This window comes from Manis javanica, chromosome 5 (genome assembly GCF_040802235.1).
Source record: "Manis javanica isolate MJ-LG chromosome 5, MJ_LKY, whole genome shotgun sequence".
NCBI lineage: Eukaryota > Metazoa > Chordata > Mammalia > Pholidota > Manidae > Manis > Manis javanica.
Window position 1 is genome coordinate 18,825,078 of NC_133160.1, and position 16,633 is coordinate 18,841,710.

At 44.7% G+C, this 16,633-nt stretch overlaps 1 protein-coding gene across 2 annotated transcripts in view; it reads right to left on the reverse strand.

Annotated features, from left to right (window-relative positions):
* The window catches only part of PPP1R16B (protein phosphatase 1 regulatory subunit 16B), a 94,171-nt gene that overhangs the window by 60,051 nt on the left and 17,487 nt on the right, over positions 1–16,633 (reverse strand). For both annotated transcript variants that reach the window (XM_037012863.2, XM_037012864.2), the window contains exon 2: positions 9,672–10,022. In XM_037012863.2, the coding sequence (XP_036868758.1) occupies positions 9,672–9,921 (250 nt within the window). In that variant the 5' untranslated portion in view covers positions 9,922–10,022. The remainder of the gene's footprint in view (positions 1–9,671; positions 10,023–16,633) is intronic.

Genomic DNA, 16,633 nt, shown 5'->3' on the forward strand with positions numbered 1-16,633 from the left:
CAGTGGCATTAATCACATTAACATCATTGCACAATATCACCATCATCCATCCCCAACTACAACTACTTTTTTCATCTTCCCAAACTGAACCTCTGGGCCTATTAGACCCTAACTTCCCATTCTCACCCTCCTCCAGGCTCTGGATAAATGTGTGGTCTTATATTATGATTAATGTTTTTTTAATTTTTTTCAGTTTTTTTTATTGTGGTAAAATACACCATTATGGTAATGTTACCACCTCAATAATTTAAAGTGTACAATTCAGTGGTATTACACACTCATAATGTTGTGCAACCATCACCACCATTCATCTCCAGAACTGTTTTCATCTTGTGAAACAAACTATACCCATTTATAATATTCATCAATTTTAGAGGAGTCTATTTTTGAGCGTTGGAGGGAAAACTTGACCAAAAGCACTTAACTATTATGTGAACAGCTAAAAATAACCAAGAACATTTTGCAGAAGAGCAACATGGGAAAGGACTTGTTCTACCATATATTAAGCCACAATATAAAGCTATAAGGATCAAACAGTGTGGAACTGGCAAAGAAACATTGTTTTTACAGAATAAACAGCTTGGAAGGTACCCTTCTTCACAGATGAGGCTCTAGAAGATGGTATCACAAATGGGGAAGGGAAGGATGCTGGAAAATTAATAATTCTTTGGAAACAAAATATAGAGTCCCATGTACTACTTTATACTAAAATGAATTCTGGGAGGATTACATGTTCAATTTATTTAGGTGAGGCCACAAAAATTTAGGACATACAAGTTAATATACATCACTGGATAAGGAAACACTTTAGAGCAAAAGCTGGAAAATTTTTTCTGTAAAGGGCCAGAGAGTAAATATTTTCATCTTTACAAGCCATATCGTCTCTGTTGCAATCACTCCACTCTGCCATTGTAGTGTGAAAGCAGCTATAGACAATATGTAAACAATGGGTGTGGCTGTGTTCCAATAAAACTTTATTTACAAAAAAGATGGGAAGATCTAGCCTTCAAGCTATAGTTTCTGACCCTTGTTTTAGAGAGATAGAAGCAAAGAACAAAATAATGAAAAAAGAAAAACAAATATTATTACATTTGAATACCTAAAAATTGGTGAACTCCAAAACATAAAAAAAATCTACTATAAACAAAATACACAAGCAAACACACAAGTACACACAGGGCAAAAAATACTCGCACCATACGTGACAACAAATGACGGACATTGTCTTCATTTCCACGCTCTCCTTTCTCTCCCTCTCCCTCTCCTCTCCCACACACAAACATACAATCATTGAAATCAATAAGAAAAAGAAACAAACAAAAAAGAAGACACAAAAACAGACAACTTAAGAGAAAGAAATGAATGACCAGTAAGCTTATGAGTGGGTATTCAACCATAAACTTCTCAATTATATGCGAATTAAGACAATAGGAGTCTGTTTCATATATCAAACATATCAGCAAAGGTATGCCTTTAGTGCCATGGAACAGTGTTGAGATTGAGGAGGAAGACAGAAGTAAGGCAGGCCTGGTACACACCGCTGATGACGGTGCAGACTGATACAAACTTTTGGGTGACCTGATATGCAGTTTATAGAAACCTTGCAGATGCTTAGCTCCTTGAACCTGTTGAACCTCTAGGAATCGACCATTAAGTAAAAAAATCAAAGCAGTGGCCAAAGGCTTTTCTACAATGATGGTCACTATGGTATAACTGATAGCAAAACTTGGAAAACCCTCAAAATCCAATAGTAGGGTAGTGGTTACACAAATTACAGTACATTCAGACAAGAGAGTATGAGGTTGTCATTAAAAATCTCTTCCAAAGACTAAAGACAAGATAAAAAGCTGACCTTCAAGCAATGTCTCACTTAGCTGATGAACCTTCCTTCTAAAACACCTCCGTCCCTAGGCTTCTGAGACACACCACCGTAGTTTTGTTCCTTCCACCCTAGCAGATGACCTGACAGAGTAGGTCTCCTTTGTCCTCTTCTTCTTGGCTTAACCCATAGCTATTGAGGTCTCCCAGGACTTTCTCCTGTGTCCCCTTCTTTGCCCCACTACCTTGCTATTACGAAGTAATTACCTTAAATGCTATTATCGTAAATGAAAGAAGCCATTTATGGTTCTTCCACATCTTAAACGAGGTGATATCTCATTGTAGTTTTGACGAGCAATTTGCTGTTGACCAGTGATGTTGAGCATCTTTTTATATATCTGTTGGCCATCTGTATGTCATCTTTAGAAAAATGTCTATTCTGATCCTCTGTCCATTTTTAATTAGGTTATTTGGATTTTTTTGTTTTTTGCTATTGAGTTGTATGCATTCCTTATGTATTTTGGATACTAACCCCTTATCTGATATATGATTTGCAAATATTTTCTCCCATTCTGTAGTTTGCCTCTTCATTTTATTTCTTTTTTTGTGCAGAAGCTTTTTGATTTGACATAGTTCCACATTTTTTTCCTTTTGTTGCTTGTGCTTTTGGTGTCATGTCCAAAAAAGTAAACTCATGTTTTCTAACAGACCAATACATTATATTAAAAAATATATGCATGGATAAAAGAGCCATTCAAAATGCAAGACAGACCAGTGGATTTTAATGTAACAAAATAAAAAAAGCTAAAAATTGATAGTTTCAGATTCCACATTGCAATTAACCTTCAAGAGACTACCACCTGTTGAGTTTGATTGTGCTATCAAAGAATATCCACAATTATATGAAAAGGTAATTAAAATATTTCCTCCCTTTTCCAACTACATATCTGTATGAGGAAAGATTTACTTCATTTACTTCAACCAAAATAATATCACAACATATTGAATGCAGAAACAGATAAGAGAATCCAGCTGACCCATAGAAATTGTGTGAGGCAGCAAATGTTTATTGTTTTAAGCTGGCTAAATTTTAAGCCAGACCTTAAGAAGATTTGCAAAAGTATAAAACAAGGCTACTCTTTTTTTTTTTTTTTGAAAAATACCATTATGTGGTTAAAATTGTAATATTTCCAGACTACCTTGCCTGGCTTTAGTACATCTGCATATCAACAGGCATTCCTCAAAGGGAGGAAAGGGGTTCATCTCCATATCAGTGGGTAATTACCTGGGCAACCAGGACTTATCTGAACCTGAGCGGTTAGGGGGAGGTACTTGCTTGCTTCTTCTGCCTGAGCAGGAAAAAGACAGCCCTGGACTGCAGTTTGTAAGCAATAAACAGGTTTCTGGATTTAGAGGTATTTTGCCCTGGGATTTCCTTTCCCTGGAGTTACCCATTATTTTTCACGAAAACATTTATGTTAACATGTGTGGTAGTTTTAGGACTTGTCCACAAATTCTCCTCCCTTCAAGAGGTGAAGTCCAAGCCCCCTCCCCCTGGGCGTAGGCTGAACTTAATAAATCATTTCTAATGAATAGAATATGGCAGAAATGATGGTACATGACTTACAAGGCTAGGTCATTAAAAGGCACTGTGGTCTCCTTCCTGTCTCTTGGATCACTCACTTTGAAGGAAGCCAGCTGCCACGTTGAGAGGACATTCAAGCAGCCCTATGAAGAGGCTCAAATGGCAAGAAACTGAGGCCTCCAACCAAGAGCCATGTGAGTGTGCCACCCTGGAAGCAGACTTTCCAGTCCTAGTTAAACCTTGAGGTGATTTCAGCCTTACAAGAGATCCTGAGCTAGAGCCACCCAAGCTAAGCTGCCCCTGGATTCTTAGCCATAGAAATTGTGTGAGGCAGCAAATGTTTACTGTTTTAAGCTGCTAAATTTTAAGCTCATCAGTTATGCTGCAATTGATAACCAGTACAACAGATAATGGGTTATTTTATGTTTTAATGATGAATACATATTTGTTTTAATTTCTAATATAGTAAATATTGACCTAGAACCCAGTTGAAGAAAAAACCTTAGGGGTTCTTGGTTTTTAATATAAACGGCCCCTGAGACCAAAAAGTTGGAGGACTATTGCCCTAAACTTTTTGCAAACTGCCCCTTTATTAAACTTTTCTCAGAAAAACCCATGTGAGAGCACCATTTGTTTTCTGGACCCTGACTGATATAACAGGATGAAAATATTATCAGTGGTTATTGCTGTTCAGGGAGTATGAGTGATTTTACTTTCTTAATGTTTCTTTTTTCTCTGTACTTTCAAAATTTCCTACAACAAGGATGCAATATTTTTATAATTAGGAGAACAGAAATTTCCCTTTCAAAATCACCAAAAGTGAAAGTCAGGGCTATTTCCTCTAGATGAGTCAATGCTTTAAGCGCGGCTTGCAGAGCCCAGGTGTCCACCGATGCACCTCGGTGGTTGGAGGTTGGCAGGGCGGGTGGGTGGACGTGGTTCTAGCACATCCCCCACTCCCTCCTACCTCAGCCAGAAAGAGCTCTTTCATCTGATTTACATACTGGGTTTCTGCATAATATTTCATTTAATGAAAAGTTTCCACAGCTCAAGAGAAACAGTTTGAAAACCTTTGCCATGAGAATAACAGTTGATGAGTTAACATTAAGCCATAGAAGAAACGCTCAAACTTTTTTCTGGAATGTGAACAGTTTCCGTAAAGAAAACCCTACACATTCTGAGAGAAGAACAGAAACCCTGACATCTTAACAAATGTTTGGTGGTTTCAAGACAGGCTGGCTTATGTGGCCATGGAAAGGAGTTACAGCTAGGGGTATTGAGCTTACCCAGGGACCCCCAGTACAAAGAACCCAAGAGACCAGCAGAAATCCCAGGATTCTTAAGGACCAAAGAAACACAGATCAGAACCATGAGTGGTTCTCATTTTCTAGGGAAAAACAAAAGCAGGAGGCAGGACCTCCTGGTAGTTAAAAGAATGGGCTGCAGAGACAGCCAATCTGGATTCGACTCCCAGGTCTGAAACTTAAAACCTGTGAGATCTTGGCAAACGATGTAGCCTCTCAGAGTTTCAATGTCCTCATCTAAAAAATGAGGTACCAACCATGTACCAAGATGCAATGAGGTACCAAGATGGTGTAGCCATTTTGGAAAGAAGCTGGACAGTTTCTTAGAAGCAAAACATTAATTTACCATATGACCCAGGAATTCCATTCCTATATAAGTACCCAAGAGAAATGAGAAGTCCAAGAAATGTCTATGTCCACACAGACTTGGATACACATGTTCTTAACAGCATTATTCATCGTATAACCCTGAATGTAAATGATCCAAACGTTCATCAGCTGGTGAATGGATTAAACAAAACAATGGAATCCAGTAAGAAGGAATGAAATCATGATACAGGCCACGACCACAGGCACCTTGAAAACATTATTCCAAATGAAAGAAATCATTCACAAAAGGTCACATATTGATGTGGTGGGGACTTGATAATGGGGGGAATCTAGTAACCACCATGTTGCTCATGTGATTGTATATTAATGGTACCGAAAAAACCCACAAATGTACAGAGGCAGAAAATAGATTAGCGCAGTTTTCTAGGGATGAGGGTGAGGGGTGGGAACCAGGAGTAACTACAAATGGACACAAAGTTTCTTTCTGGGGTGATGGAGTGTTTTAAAACTGGTTTGTGGTAATAGACACACAACTCTATAAATTTCCTGAAAATCAATGAATTGTACTCTTAAAATGGGCAAAGTTTATGATCCATAAATTAAACCTCAATAGAACAGTTTTTTTAAAAGGGGGTTGACTACCACACAGGTTGCTGTGAGGATTAGCTGAGGTAAACACTCAATAAATAATTTTGTGATGAACATCAGTATATATACAAATAATAGATTATGTAATATATTACTAATAATAGGTTATGTAAGTGCAGAAAATAGGTAATGCAGAATAACAACAATTTATATCACATATATACTCTCACCATATCATTTCACCATTTGTCAACTCAATTTAACCTGACACATTTCTGAGGCAGGGGAATTACATCATCTCCATTTTCACAGATGGAGAAACAGACACCGAGAAGGTAAGTAACTTTCCTGAGGTTTGCACAGTAGCACACAGCAGAGCTGGGACTTGAATCCTGGAGAGCCCACACCAGTCTGTGCTCCTCGCCAGGACACAGTTGCCTCTCAGTAAACGTCAGCTGTGTACTGAGTTACTACTGCTCTAACTAGTGATGGGGGTGGAGGTGCAGAAAGGGCTCATAGACAGCTCCCCACCAAAGGTCATGCAGGATCCAAAGCCGAAGGTTTACAGGAGGTATCAGGGGAAGTGTTCCAGACAGAAAGAACACTGCATATGTTCCAAACTGCATATGCAAAGGTGGGGAGGTAAGAGATTACAGAGCTGTGGGAGAAAGCGGGAGGAGCTGGAGCGGCCTGGAGCACAGAGTGATGATGGTAGGCAGTGGGAACAGGACAGTGGGGCTCAGACAGGACCAATGCCAAGGAGGGTCCCTGAGCCCAGACACTAGCCTAAAGGCAACCCAGATCCAGAGATGGAAATCCAGTGCGTCCCCAGCGCTCCTTTACTCTGGGAGTGACTCACGCTGCCCTGGCAGGTGGAGGAGGTTGACTCAGCTGCTGCTGTGAGCTCAGGAGAGCGGGGGAGCTGGCACCCCACGTTCCCATCCCGCTGTGAGCTAACGCCCCAGCAGCCTCCCCAACACCAGCTCTGCTAGCACGAAGAAACGAAGAAACCGTCCCAGCCGGCTGGGAGCAGAGGGCTTGGTTGTACTTTCAGGAAACTGAGCACAGCCCAGTGAGATGGCCTGCTGACTGATGGCAGCTTCCCAGCCCCCACAAAACCCAGACACACCTGTGGACCCGGGGGCCACCTCTCACTCCGCCCCACAGCCTGCCACAGGACACATTGCTCTGGCCTTCCACCCTCACTTGGCCATTCCCCAGCTAGGGGACCAGCCAGTGGGTTCTAGCATTTTTCTCATGCAAATTTAATACACAGACCCTTGGATCTAGTGCTACCATTTTCTCACATCTGCCCTAGATAAACATTTGCATGTGTGCACAAAACATTTTGCTTTGGGGAAGTAAAACTCCTGAAAAAATTTTATGCCTATCAGTAAGAAACAACTTCAAAAATTCTGGTGAATCCACACTGCAAATTACTATGTGGCAATGAAAAAGAATAATGTATCTTCTGATATAAAAAGCAGATACATCATTCTGTTGTGCCAGCGTGAAAACACTTTCAAGACATATAGTTGGGTGGAAAAAAAAAGAAATTACATAATAATGTATCTAGTATGTCATCACTTATATAAAAACTAAAACATACAAACCAAAAACACAAATTAGTTCTATATTTCTCCAAGTCCAATACATAGGTAAATGAGAAAGATGCCTAGAAGGAAATATATCAAACAGCAGCAGTAATCATGGAAGGAAGGGAGGGAGGGATTTTACTCTGTATATGTCTATGTTGTTTGATTTTTACACAAAGAATGTGTGTGCACGTTTGGGTTCTTAAAAACATTAAAGTCTTTAAAAAAAACAAACCACAAAAGATGTATTAAAATGATCACCATTCAGGATGACATTTCACAGAGCTGTCACATCCAGGACCCTGCGTACGTCTTGCCACATCCCCTTGAGAGCTAGCGTTCACAACCCCATTTTACAGATTAAGAAAATGAACCCGTTCACAACCCCATTTTACAGATTAAGAAAATGAACCCGTTCACAACCCCATTTTACAGATTAAGAAAATGAACCCGAGAAGTGAAACAAGCTTCTCATGGTCACAGGCAGGGCCGAGGGGCCTGGTCCTTGGACCCAAGAGCAGTGCTCCATCTAACCAGCCTACGTGGGAGCATGCCAGGCCACGGCCCCATGGCCTGGTGGAGGCACGACGTTCAATGTTCGAAGAAGGAGCCCATTCTCCAGCTCACAGAGCCTCTGATAAGCGCCCTCAGGGAGAAGAACCAGGGCTTTATCGGGGAAGGAAGGACCAAAGATGAGTGGCGAAAGAAGAGTGATGAGCTGCTGCCCACGATGAAATCAGCACGACATGCCACCCACTGAGTGGGTGGGGCCGGCCGCGTCACAGGCACCTGGCAAGCCACACGTGGGAAGGAGCTTCCCAGGGCCCTGAACCCCGAGCTGAGACTTCCTGCCTCTCTCGCGGGGGCTGCTTGCCCCAGGTCTTGGCTGTGCTGCCCTCGGCTGAGTGGTGGTGGGAATGCCCCTCTGCTCATTTCCCAGAGCACTCTGTAACCATGGGAGACACGGAAAGGGGCTTCTCGGAGGGTTCTAGAACCTGAAGAGCAACATGCTTACAACCTAACACCCTCTAGTGCAGTAAGTGCCACCACCCCTCAATTCTTTCACTGACTGCCTTAGACCAAGCGTCTGGAGGATGTGCAGAAGCAGAGGCCAGACGGACCCAGGAAACATGGCTAGACCCCTCCAGCGAGAGCCACAAAGCACTGGTATACAGGGAGGGGCCAGAGGCTGCTGAGGGGAACACAGGCCACAGGCACAAACCTCCGCTGCACAGCGAGCAGGTGTGACCCCTCAGAGCATGCTCAAAGGGCTTTGCCCCAGTCATAGATCCTCCGTTCTTTCTAAGTCAGGAAGCAAACCTACAAGGTCACGCGGCCAGTGATTCCCGGGGGAGCTGATCCCTGCTCTGCTACCTTGGTCAAGGTTCTGAAACTCTCTGGGTCTCAGTTTCCCCATCTGTAAAAGTGGGTGTTACTATACCTGCCTCTTGGTGTGGTGATATCTGGATGATGGTACACACACTAATATAATTTAAAAATGTAACAAATACCAGGTACCCATAAAATCTGCAACATGAAACGATGTGAGTGTGCATTTGTGCTTATATTTATTCATTTGCTTTACAGAGTGAAAATGTCCTAGACAACATTGTATATTTGTGTGTTCCCAGACTTTTGGACACCCTACATACAAATATAATTATATATGTATATTTATATACAAATATGTACAACTGCGTATATAAATATTATATAGTCATTATGTAGATATAATGAAAGAGTAATACCATAATAAAATAAAACATGTTAATAACCATTTACATGGTATGAGGTCCCATGTCCAAGAATTTACAGGTATTATTTTATGTTCACAACAAGCTCTTGAGGTAGAACTATTATTTATCCTCATTTTACAGAAACTGAGCTGTAGAGAGCTGAGTGACTTGCCCACTTACCAGGGTCCCACAGGGAATAATCAAGAAAGCCGGTTTTAGAAGTGAGGGTCTAACTTCAGAGCCTCTGCCATCAGCCTGTCCTCACCACCATCAACCTCGGAAGCCAAGGCCAAAAAAGCTTACAGAACCCCACGTGGGTGGTCTGGCACAGAGGAAGGGCTTAAGAAATGTGGGGTTCTATGCGTATTGCACTCTTGGAGGAAAGAAACCAGATCCAGTCTGTTCACTGACATCTAGAATAATGTTGCACCAGAAGGAGCTTGTCAGTCAACATTTGGGGGAGGGAAGGAAAATGAGCATGGTGTTCATTAGCCAAAGGCTGGAATTCTTGTTTCCAAACAAAAAGCAGCTAAGATAAAATTCAGAGGCTTCCCTAGCAACGTCCGCCTCCTAAGGCTCGGGGAACTGCCCGAGCTCGGGTGTGCCAGACCCCACCAGCTCACACCTCCGCTGCCCAGACCCTGGCGTCCACACCCTTAACAGGAGGCACCGATGCCCGGGCAGCGGCCAGCCGCTAAGGAACAGAGTGGCCTACCTTCGTCGGTGTCGTTCCTCAATGAGGCCTCCAGCAGGGCCACGCTGGCCTCAAAGGTCACCTTCTTCCTCCGGCCGCCGCCACTGCGCTTCCGCTCATGCTTGCGCTTGCGGTGCTGCAGGTCCTGCTCGTACTGGGCCCACTTCTTCAGCTGCTGGGCCCGGCGCTTCTGGGCGGCACGCAGCCGCTCCAGCGTGGGCACCTTCTCCAACAGCTGCAGCTCCGTCAGCAGGTCCACGTGGCTGGCCATGGCCACGGCGCCTCCCCTTGCCCTGGCTGGGGGCTAGCGCGGTGCGCCGGGGGCCGGGGGAGCACAGGGGCTCCTGCGGGGCTGGGGCCTCATGGCGGGGCCTGTGGCCGGGAGAGAGACACAGGTGGACATGCTTGTCAGGCTCAAATCTCAGATCTCACCCAAACTCACGTGAAAACACTTTCTTCCCCTATTTTTTAAATTGAGATATAATTGCCCCATAACATCGGGTAAGTTCATGGTGTACAATGTTTGCCTTCATACACTTATATACCGTAATTTGATTGCTTCTGTACCCACGGTCCCGTTAGCTAACATCGCCATTGCTTCACATAATTACCATCACTTTTTATGGTTATATGTTATTTCACATGAGGTTATATTGTTATATAGGGGTTTATTGTTCCTTTTAAAGGAATTAATATTATGTTTTCCACTTCTCCATATTAATTTATAATATTGTAAATATTGACAGATATATTCCACGTGAACAAAAGCCCTTTGGGATCCTAAACTTTAAGAGTACAAAGGGGCCCTAAGACCAAAAATGTTTGAACTACTGGAACCTAGAAAATCTTAGTTGAAGTTCTACTCTTTGGATGACCTTTAAATTTTTTAAAAATCACACCTCTTGTTCTCATCGATTCCTGAATAATTTGAAGTCAACAAAATTTCAGAGTCTGATGCCAAATGGCCCCTGTCTTCATGTCAGCCCAGACCCCCATGGGCTCTCAGACACAGAGGGAAAGGGTTTTGGGGCATTAATCCGAACCTCTCTAAGCCTGTTTTCCCACCTGTAAGATGTTGTATTCACCTCCCAGAATTTACAGGATATTCAAGGAAAAGAAAGAGCTGACCGACAATGTCATACACCTAATAGCAAAGAGAAACAAGCTGGGGGGAAGAGGAGCAGAGTCACGTAGATGTAGCACACAAGGAGCCCACAGGCAAGGCTGGTGGATAATTGCTGGGCGGCAGAGAAAGACCAGGACAGGTCTGCATTTGTGTGATGTGGCGATGCCTGCCTGTCGCAGGGGACCAGAAATGCGCTGGGCTTCAGGAAGTGCTTGTCAATCTACCAGGTTTCCTGCCCCACTTCCATCCTCAGGGAACTAAAGACCAGGGTTCAGCCTCAGCCTGGACCCATGGGAGCTCAGGTTGACTAGGATTGTTCTTCAGATGTCTTCCAGCTCTGAGACCAGAGGGTAGACAGGCAGAATGGGAAAAGGCTTGACTTGGCAATGCTCAGAGGACAAAGGCCCTCAGGATCAGTCAGAGTGGACCTGACCTCAAAGGTAATCATAAGCCAATGGAAAGGCTCAGCAGGAAACAAGCTAACTGCCTTTGGTTGCCTATTGTTTTATTTTGAATACCTTGCTATGCTTTTCAAATTAATTAAACTTTTTATCAATTAAGATAATTATAGATTCAGATACAGTTGTAACAAATAATATGGAAAGATCCCTTCAATCTTTAACTAGTTTATCCCAATGGTAACATCTTGCAAAACTACAGTACAATATTGCTACCAGGAACCTGACTTTGTTACAACCTAGCAATCTATTCAAATTCCCCCAGTTTTTCATATACTCATTTGTGTGTGTGTTGGTGTGTGTTTAGTCTTACCTGAGTCCATCATATGTGTAGGTTCGAGCATCCATCACCACCATCAAGATACAAACAGTCTCATTACACTCCTGTTCTTCCCCTTGGCAATCACTAATTTGTTCCCCATCTCTAGAATTTTGTCACTTCAAAATGTTATATAAATAGAATCAGACAGTAGGCAACCTTGTGATTGGCTTTCCTCACTTAGCATCTTTCCCTAGAGATTCATCCAAGTTGTTGCAAGTATCCACAGTTCATTCCTTCTAGTTGTTGAGTAATACTCCATTGTATGGATATACCACAGTTTGTTTAACCACTCACTCACTGAAGAACATCTGGGCTGTTTCTGGTTTGGGGTTAAGACATTCCTGTGCAGATTTTTGTGTGAACATAAGCCCAAGAGTACAATTGCTGGGTTGTATGATAATTACACGTTTAGCTTTATAAGAAACTATCAAACTGTTTTCCAGGGTGGTTATACCATTCTTCATTCCCACCAGTGATATATGAGTGATCCAGTTTCTCTGCCAGCATTTGATGTTGTCACTGTTTTTTATTTCAGCCATTTAGATGGATATTTTGGTTGCCTTTTTAAAAGTAAGGAGTTCAGGAGAGTTGAATTCACAGCCACATAGCATCAGCAGGTAGGTCAGACCTCAGTAGGAGCTAGCAGACCACATATTTACTCCCTATACTTCCTCAAGTAATCAAATATTCAGTGGATTCCTGCTCTGTTACAAGCCCTGATTCAGACACAGAACAGGCACCAGCTCGGCCTTCCAGAAATCCCCAGTCTGTCTGTCAATCAATCTAAAAATTCATTTAATCCTCTTGACAACCTAATGAGGTAGGTACTATTCTCATTCCCATTTCACAGAGAAAGAAACTGAGGCACAGAGAAATTAGGTAACTTACCCAATATCTCACAGCTAGAAGATGTTAAGGGCCAGTTTGTTTGGGGTTATCAGGAAGGCCTCTCCAGAGCAGGGAACAACTAATCCGAATCACAAAGGGGGAGTTCAAGTGCCCCAGATAAGAAAGGCAGACCTGGGCCGAGGGGGAGCTTGGCAATGGTCAAAGGCATGCAGAGGGGCTGACCACCACGGTGGGTATTGTGTGAACCAACACACACAAATATGGCTTGAAGAGGGTGGGGTTGCCCAGCTGAAAGGAAACAGCCTTGAGGGCAGTGGTGAGCACCTTGCTGCTGTCGGCAGGACTTAACAAGAAAGCCCTCTGTGGTCCTCATGACGTTTGATTGGTTGTTTGATTGATATTTGGGCCACACCATGTTTTACGATATTGTAATTCATTACCAACATTTAAAACTTGAAGATTTTATATCCAAAATCTGATTTTCAGCTTTTCTGAGAACATCTCAGTACATGGCCACACTGGGCTCAGATGGCAACAATCAGCAGGCATGGAGTGGGACTGTCCACTTCACATGGGGCACATGCCCTCTAATTTACCACAGTCCCCTCTCCCCGCTGTTACTGACTTCCCTCACTAATGGGCATCACTTGCTGGTCCTATGGTCATTTGAGTTTGCAAGCCCTGTCTTAGGCAGAATGAGACAGCAACCTCCACATATCCAGAGACCCAATATGCACAAGAAAGAGTATAAGTCTGTGCATCTGCCCAGTGCAGAACAGAGCAGCATGGGTGTGCACCTGCAAAACAGAGCCAGCCAGCCTCCAGAGCTGTCCTACGGGCAGTTCAAAGGGACTGTGGTCCAGGGGCTGTCTCAGCGGTGGAAGATCTCCATCATTCACTTGAGAATGAAATTTCCACTGGCGTCTTATCCACCTAAGTATTTGGTAAGATTTCTTTCAGCCCTAAGATTCTGTATACAGACAGTTACTCATTTCTTCATTATTAAGTATTTATTGATGACCAACTAAGTGGGAGGTACCAAAAACATGCTAAAGCTGAGGAATAACCATACCAATCACTTATGCAGTTAATTAAAGCACTTAATCCTTTTCCAAGGATTTCAAGGGAATTTTCAAAAATATGGGACAAGGCTCACTAAAACATGGACTCACAGAGAGAGCAAGTTATCCTCTCTTCACCTCTTTTTTAATCCATCAGATTTTCTCCAAAAGAAAGAATCTGTTAGGTGCTAACAGATCTTAAGCATCCTTATAACCTTGTCAATCTCCCTGGTAGACAATGAGAAAGGAGGCCTCAGGCTCATAGCCTGGGGCAAGCAATTGTATGTAGGAGAGAATTTCATCACATTGTTTTGTTTTCTGTGGATTTGTTTTCACAGTTACTGTTTATTTATGGTAGTGGTATAAAATTTCCCTTCTAAATAAATCAACAAGGGACAACTAGCAAGGTGGTAGGAAAACTATTAAATAGATGGTATTTAAGCAACTGCATAGTGTTGGCAAAAATTCTAAGTGATTGATGTTTGGGAAACCCACTGGCTGCTAATCCTCAGTGACAACAATCTTACAAGAGAAGCACTCACCTGTGCTCATGATTTCATCTGACAAATATTTCTTGGGCACCTACCACATGCCAGGTCTGTGCTAAAGACTAGGGACACAGCAGGGCAAAAGACAGGTATGGTGCCCGCCCACTGGACAGATGACAAACAGGCACAAGGGAGTGGGTGACATGCTCCAAGGATATAGAGACTGAGCAGTAACTCGAACCTGGGCCTGCCTCCCAGGATAGCGCTCCCCGGCAAGACCCAGCATGGCCCGGCAGGCAGGCAGAAGGCACTCCTTGCAGTGCCCTCCCTGGCTCCAGCACTTTGCTCTGGGTGAGGGAATTAAGGACAGGTGCCCAGCCCCCAAGAGCAAGGTGAGGACAAGCCTCCCAAGGGCCAATAAAAGGGGCCAAAGCACATTTCCTCTGACTTTGCTCCCCCTGCCAGTCCCTGCTGCCTTGCCCCTCTGGGTTCCCTGAAGCTGGGGCTCCAGGACAGCTCCCTCTTGACTGCTGGTTTTCAGGTGACCTAGTTTCCCCCAATAGACCTACACACCAACTCCCGCCCCCAACCGAGAAAGCCCTGCTTGGTCTAATTAAAGAATTGCCATCCTGCTTGTTAGGCGGCCCTCAAGACAGGACACTGGGGCAGTCCACAGAAGCCCTGGTGCCTACGGGCTGCAGGCTTGGCCCCTGAGACCTGGGCACACCTGTTTGAACTTCCAGAGAAAGCCCTGGATGATGCCGGGGACACAGCGCAAACGGCCAGGACCCAGGACAGCAATGGCACTATCAACGCTTAAAGGGGATCCCCTTGGAGGACCTCATTTGCAGGAAAACCAGATCCATGGAGACATACTGACTCAGTGTATTGTGGGAACATCCAGATGGGCCATCCTGCAGAGAAATGAGCATGTGGGGCCCCAAGTCAATGCAGGGGCCAGGCTGGCAAGGACGGTGTGGAGGGATCTGCAGAGGCTCGGTTGGGGTGAGATTATCCAGGAAGTGTGTGTGATATGAGAGGAGAAATCAGAAGCAAGGGGAAATAGGGCAGGGTACTTAATTTTTCCCACAAATAGCTTCTGAGATCTGCGTGAATGAACCAAAATAGCCCAACGGTGGGCATCAGGAAGCCTGAGGCCAAGGTACTTGACCCCCACTGAGGCAGGAACAGGCATTGGGGTGAGCCTTGCTTCAGCCTTTGGTGGCTGTCTGACACAGTGCACTCACTAAGCCTGCCATCCCGAAGGGAGAAGCCGAGTCAGCGTACATCTAAGGAAGCTGGGGCTGCATTCCAGAAGGCTGAGCCTTGAGCGGAAGGGGTGAGGAAGTGTGCTGGGGCGTGGCAAGGTTGGGGGGTAAGACGCACTACAGAAGCCCTACCGCAAACAAGAAAAGACAACAGGATTGTTGTCTGGGAATGACAGACCTCTGGGGAACACAAAGAGAAAGAAAGGCATGGGTCCACTGAAAGTCTGGTGGCGGTCCTCACGGTCCTCCCAGCCTCATTCTGTGCTGAGCCCTGGTTGGCCAGAGCCTGTCAGCAACGCCTAAGCCCAGCCACACTGACTGTTTGGGGGTAGCCATGGGACCTCAGTTGGCCCAGTCAGAAGCTCTCCCTCCCCACGGCCCGAGAACTGGAAGCATGAAGCCCAGCTGCTGCTGAGAGCCGCCTTGCCATCAGTCATGCAGGAAGCTGGCCTTTGGGTGAAGCCAGTGTTTGGGAGTCAGCAGAGGGAAAGAAGCCTTTAACTTCGGGGCCTGGACTGCAGCTCTCCAAGCCAACAGAATCCCCTTTACTATTTAAGCCATTGACTTGAATTGTGTAGCCAGAAGCACCCTATCAGCAATGTTGCTTTCAGGGATGCAGGGATGGACACCCCAGAAGGAACTGTTGTCTGAAGCAGGATGCATGCCCTCTCGCTGGGGTGCATTACCAGATACCTCCACTTCCCCCTACAGTGGACACTTATGGCCCCTGAGGTCAAAGCTGAGAGCCGGCACTGCGGAAGGGTGGGAAGGCCAAAGCCAGGTTCCCACCTAGCCCCACCCCAGAGGTGGGAGAAGGGGGCCCGGGCCTTGTGGCTCCTCAATCCCACAGGAGAAACCAGTTGACATATCTCTGGACTTGAGCCTAGTGCCTTGAGAAAAACAACACGGAGGAAGGTGAATTCAAATAGAAGAGACTTTAAAACATGAGTCAGACAGTGTCTCAAAGTTCACACTGTTGAAAAGACGTTAAGATTTTTTTCTCGTTCTTCAGCTATTCTTCTCCACACAATATTGGCAGCAGCCGGGAGGAAGGCCGGAGTGCTTTCTCCACGTGCTTCCTGCGCCGCTGAGCACGAGGGACAGGAAAACCAAACAAACAGCCCCAGCTTTCCCTCCTCCTCCACCTCACTTGGGACCTACTTTCTCCCCTAAAGGATGCAAGCCCCCGCCTCCCACAACACACCGGTATGAATCACAGCGTCATTTCCCCCCTCCGTCCCACCTCCCCAGGGTAAAGATGCTTTGCTCATCAGCACAGAGACTTCCGGGGCTCCAGATACCTGACTTAGAAATCAGCCTTGTCGCCTGCAGCCCCATTCTCATGGGATTTTGGGGACGGACCATCCTTTCTCTGACAGGATGAACTTGGGCACAGTCATCCAAGACAGAT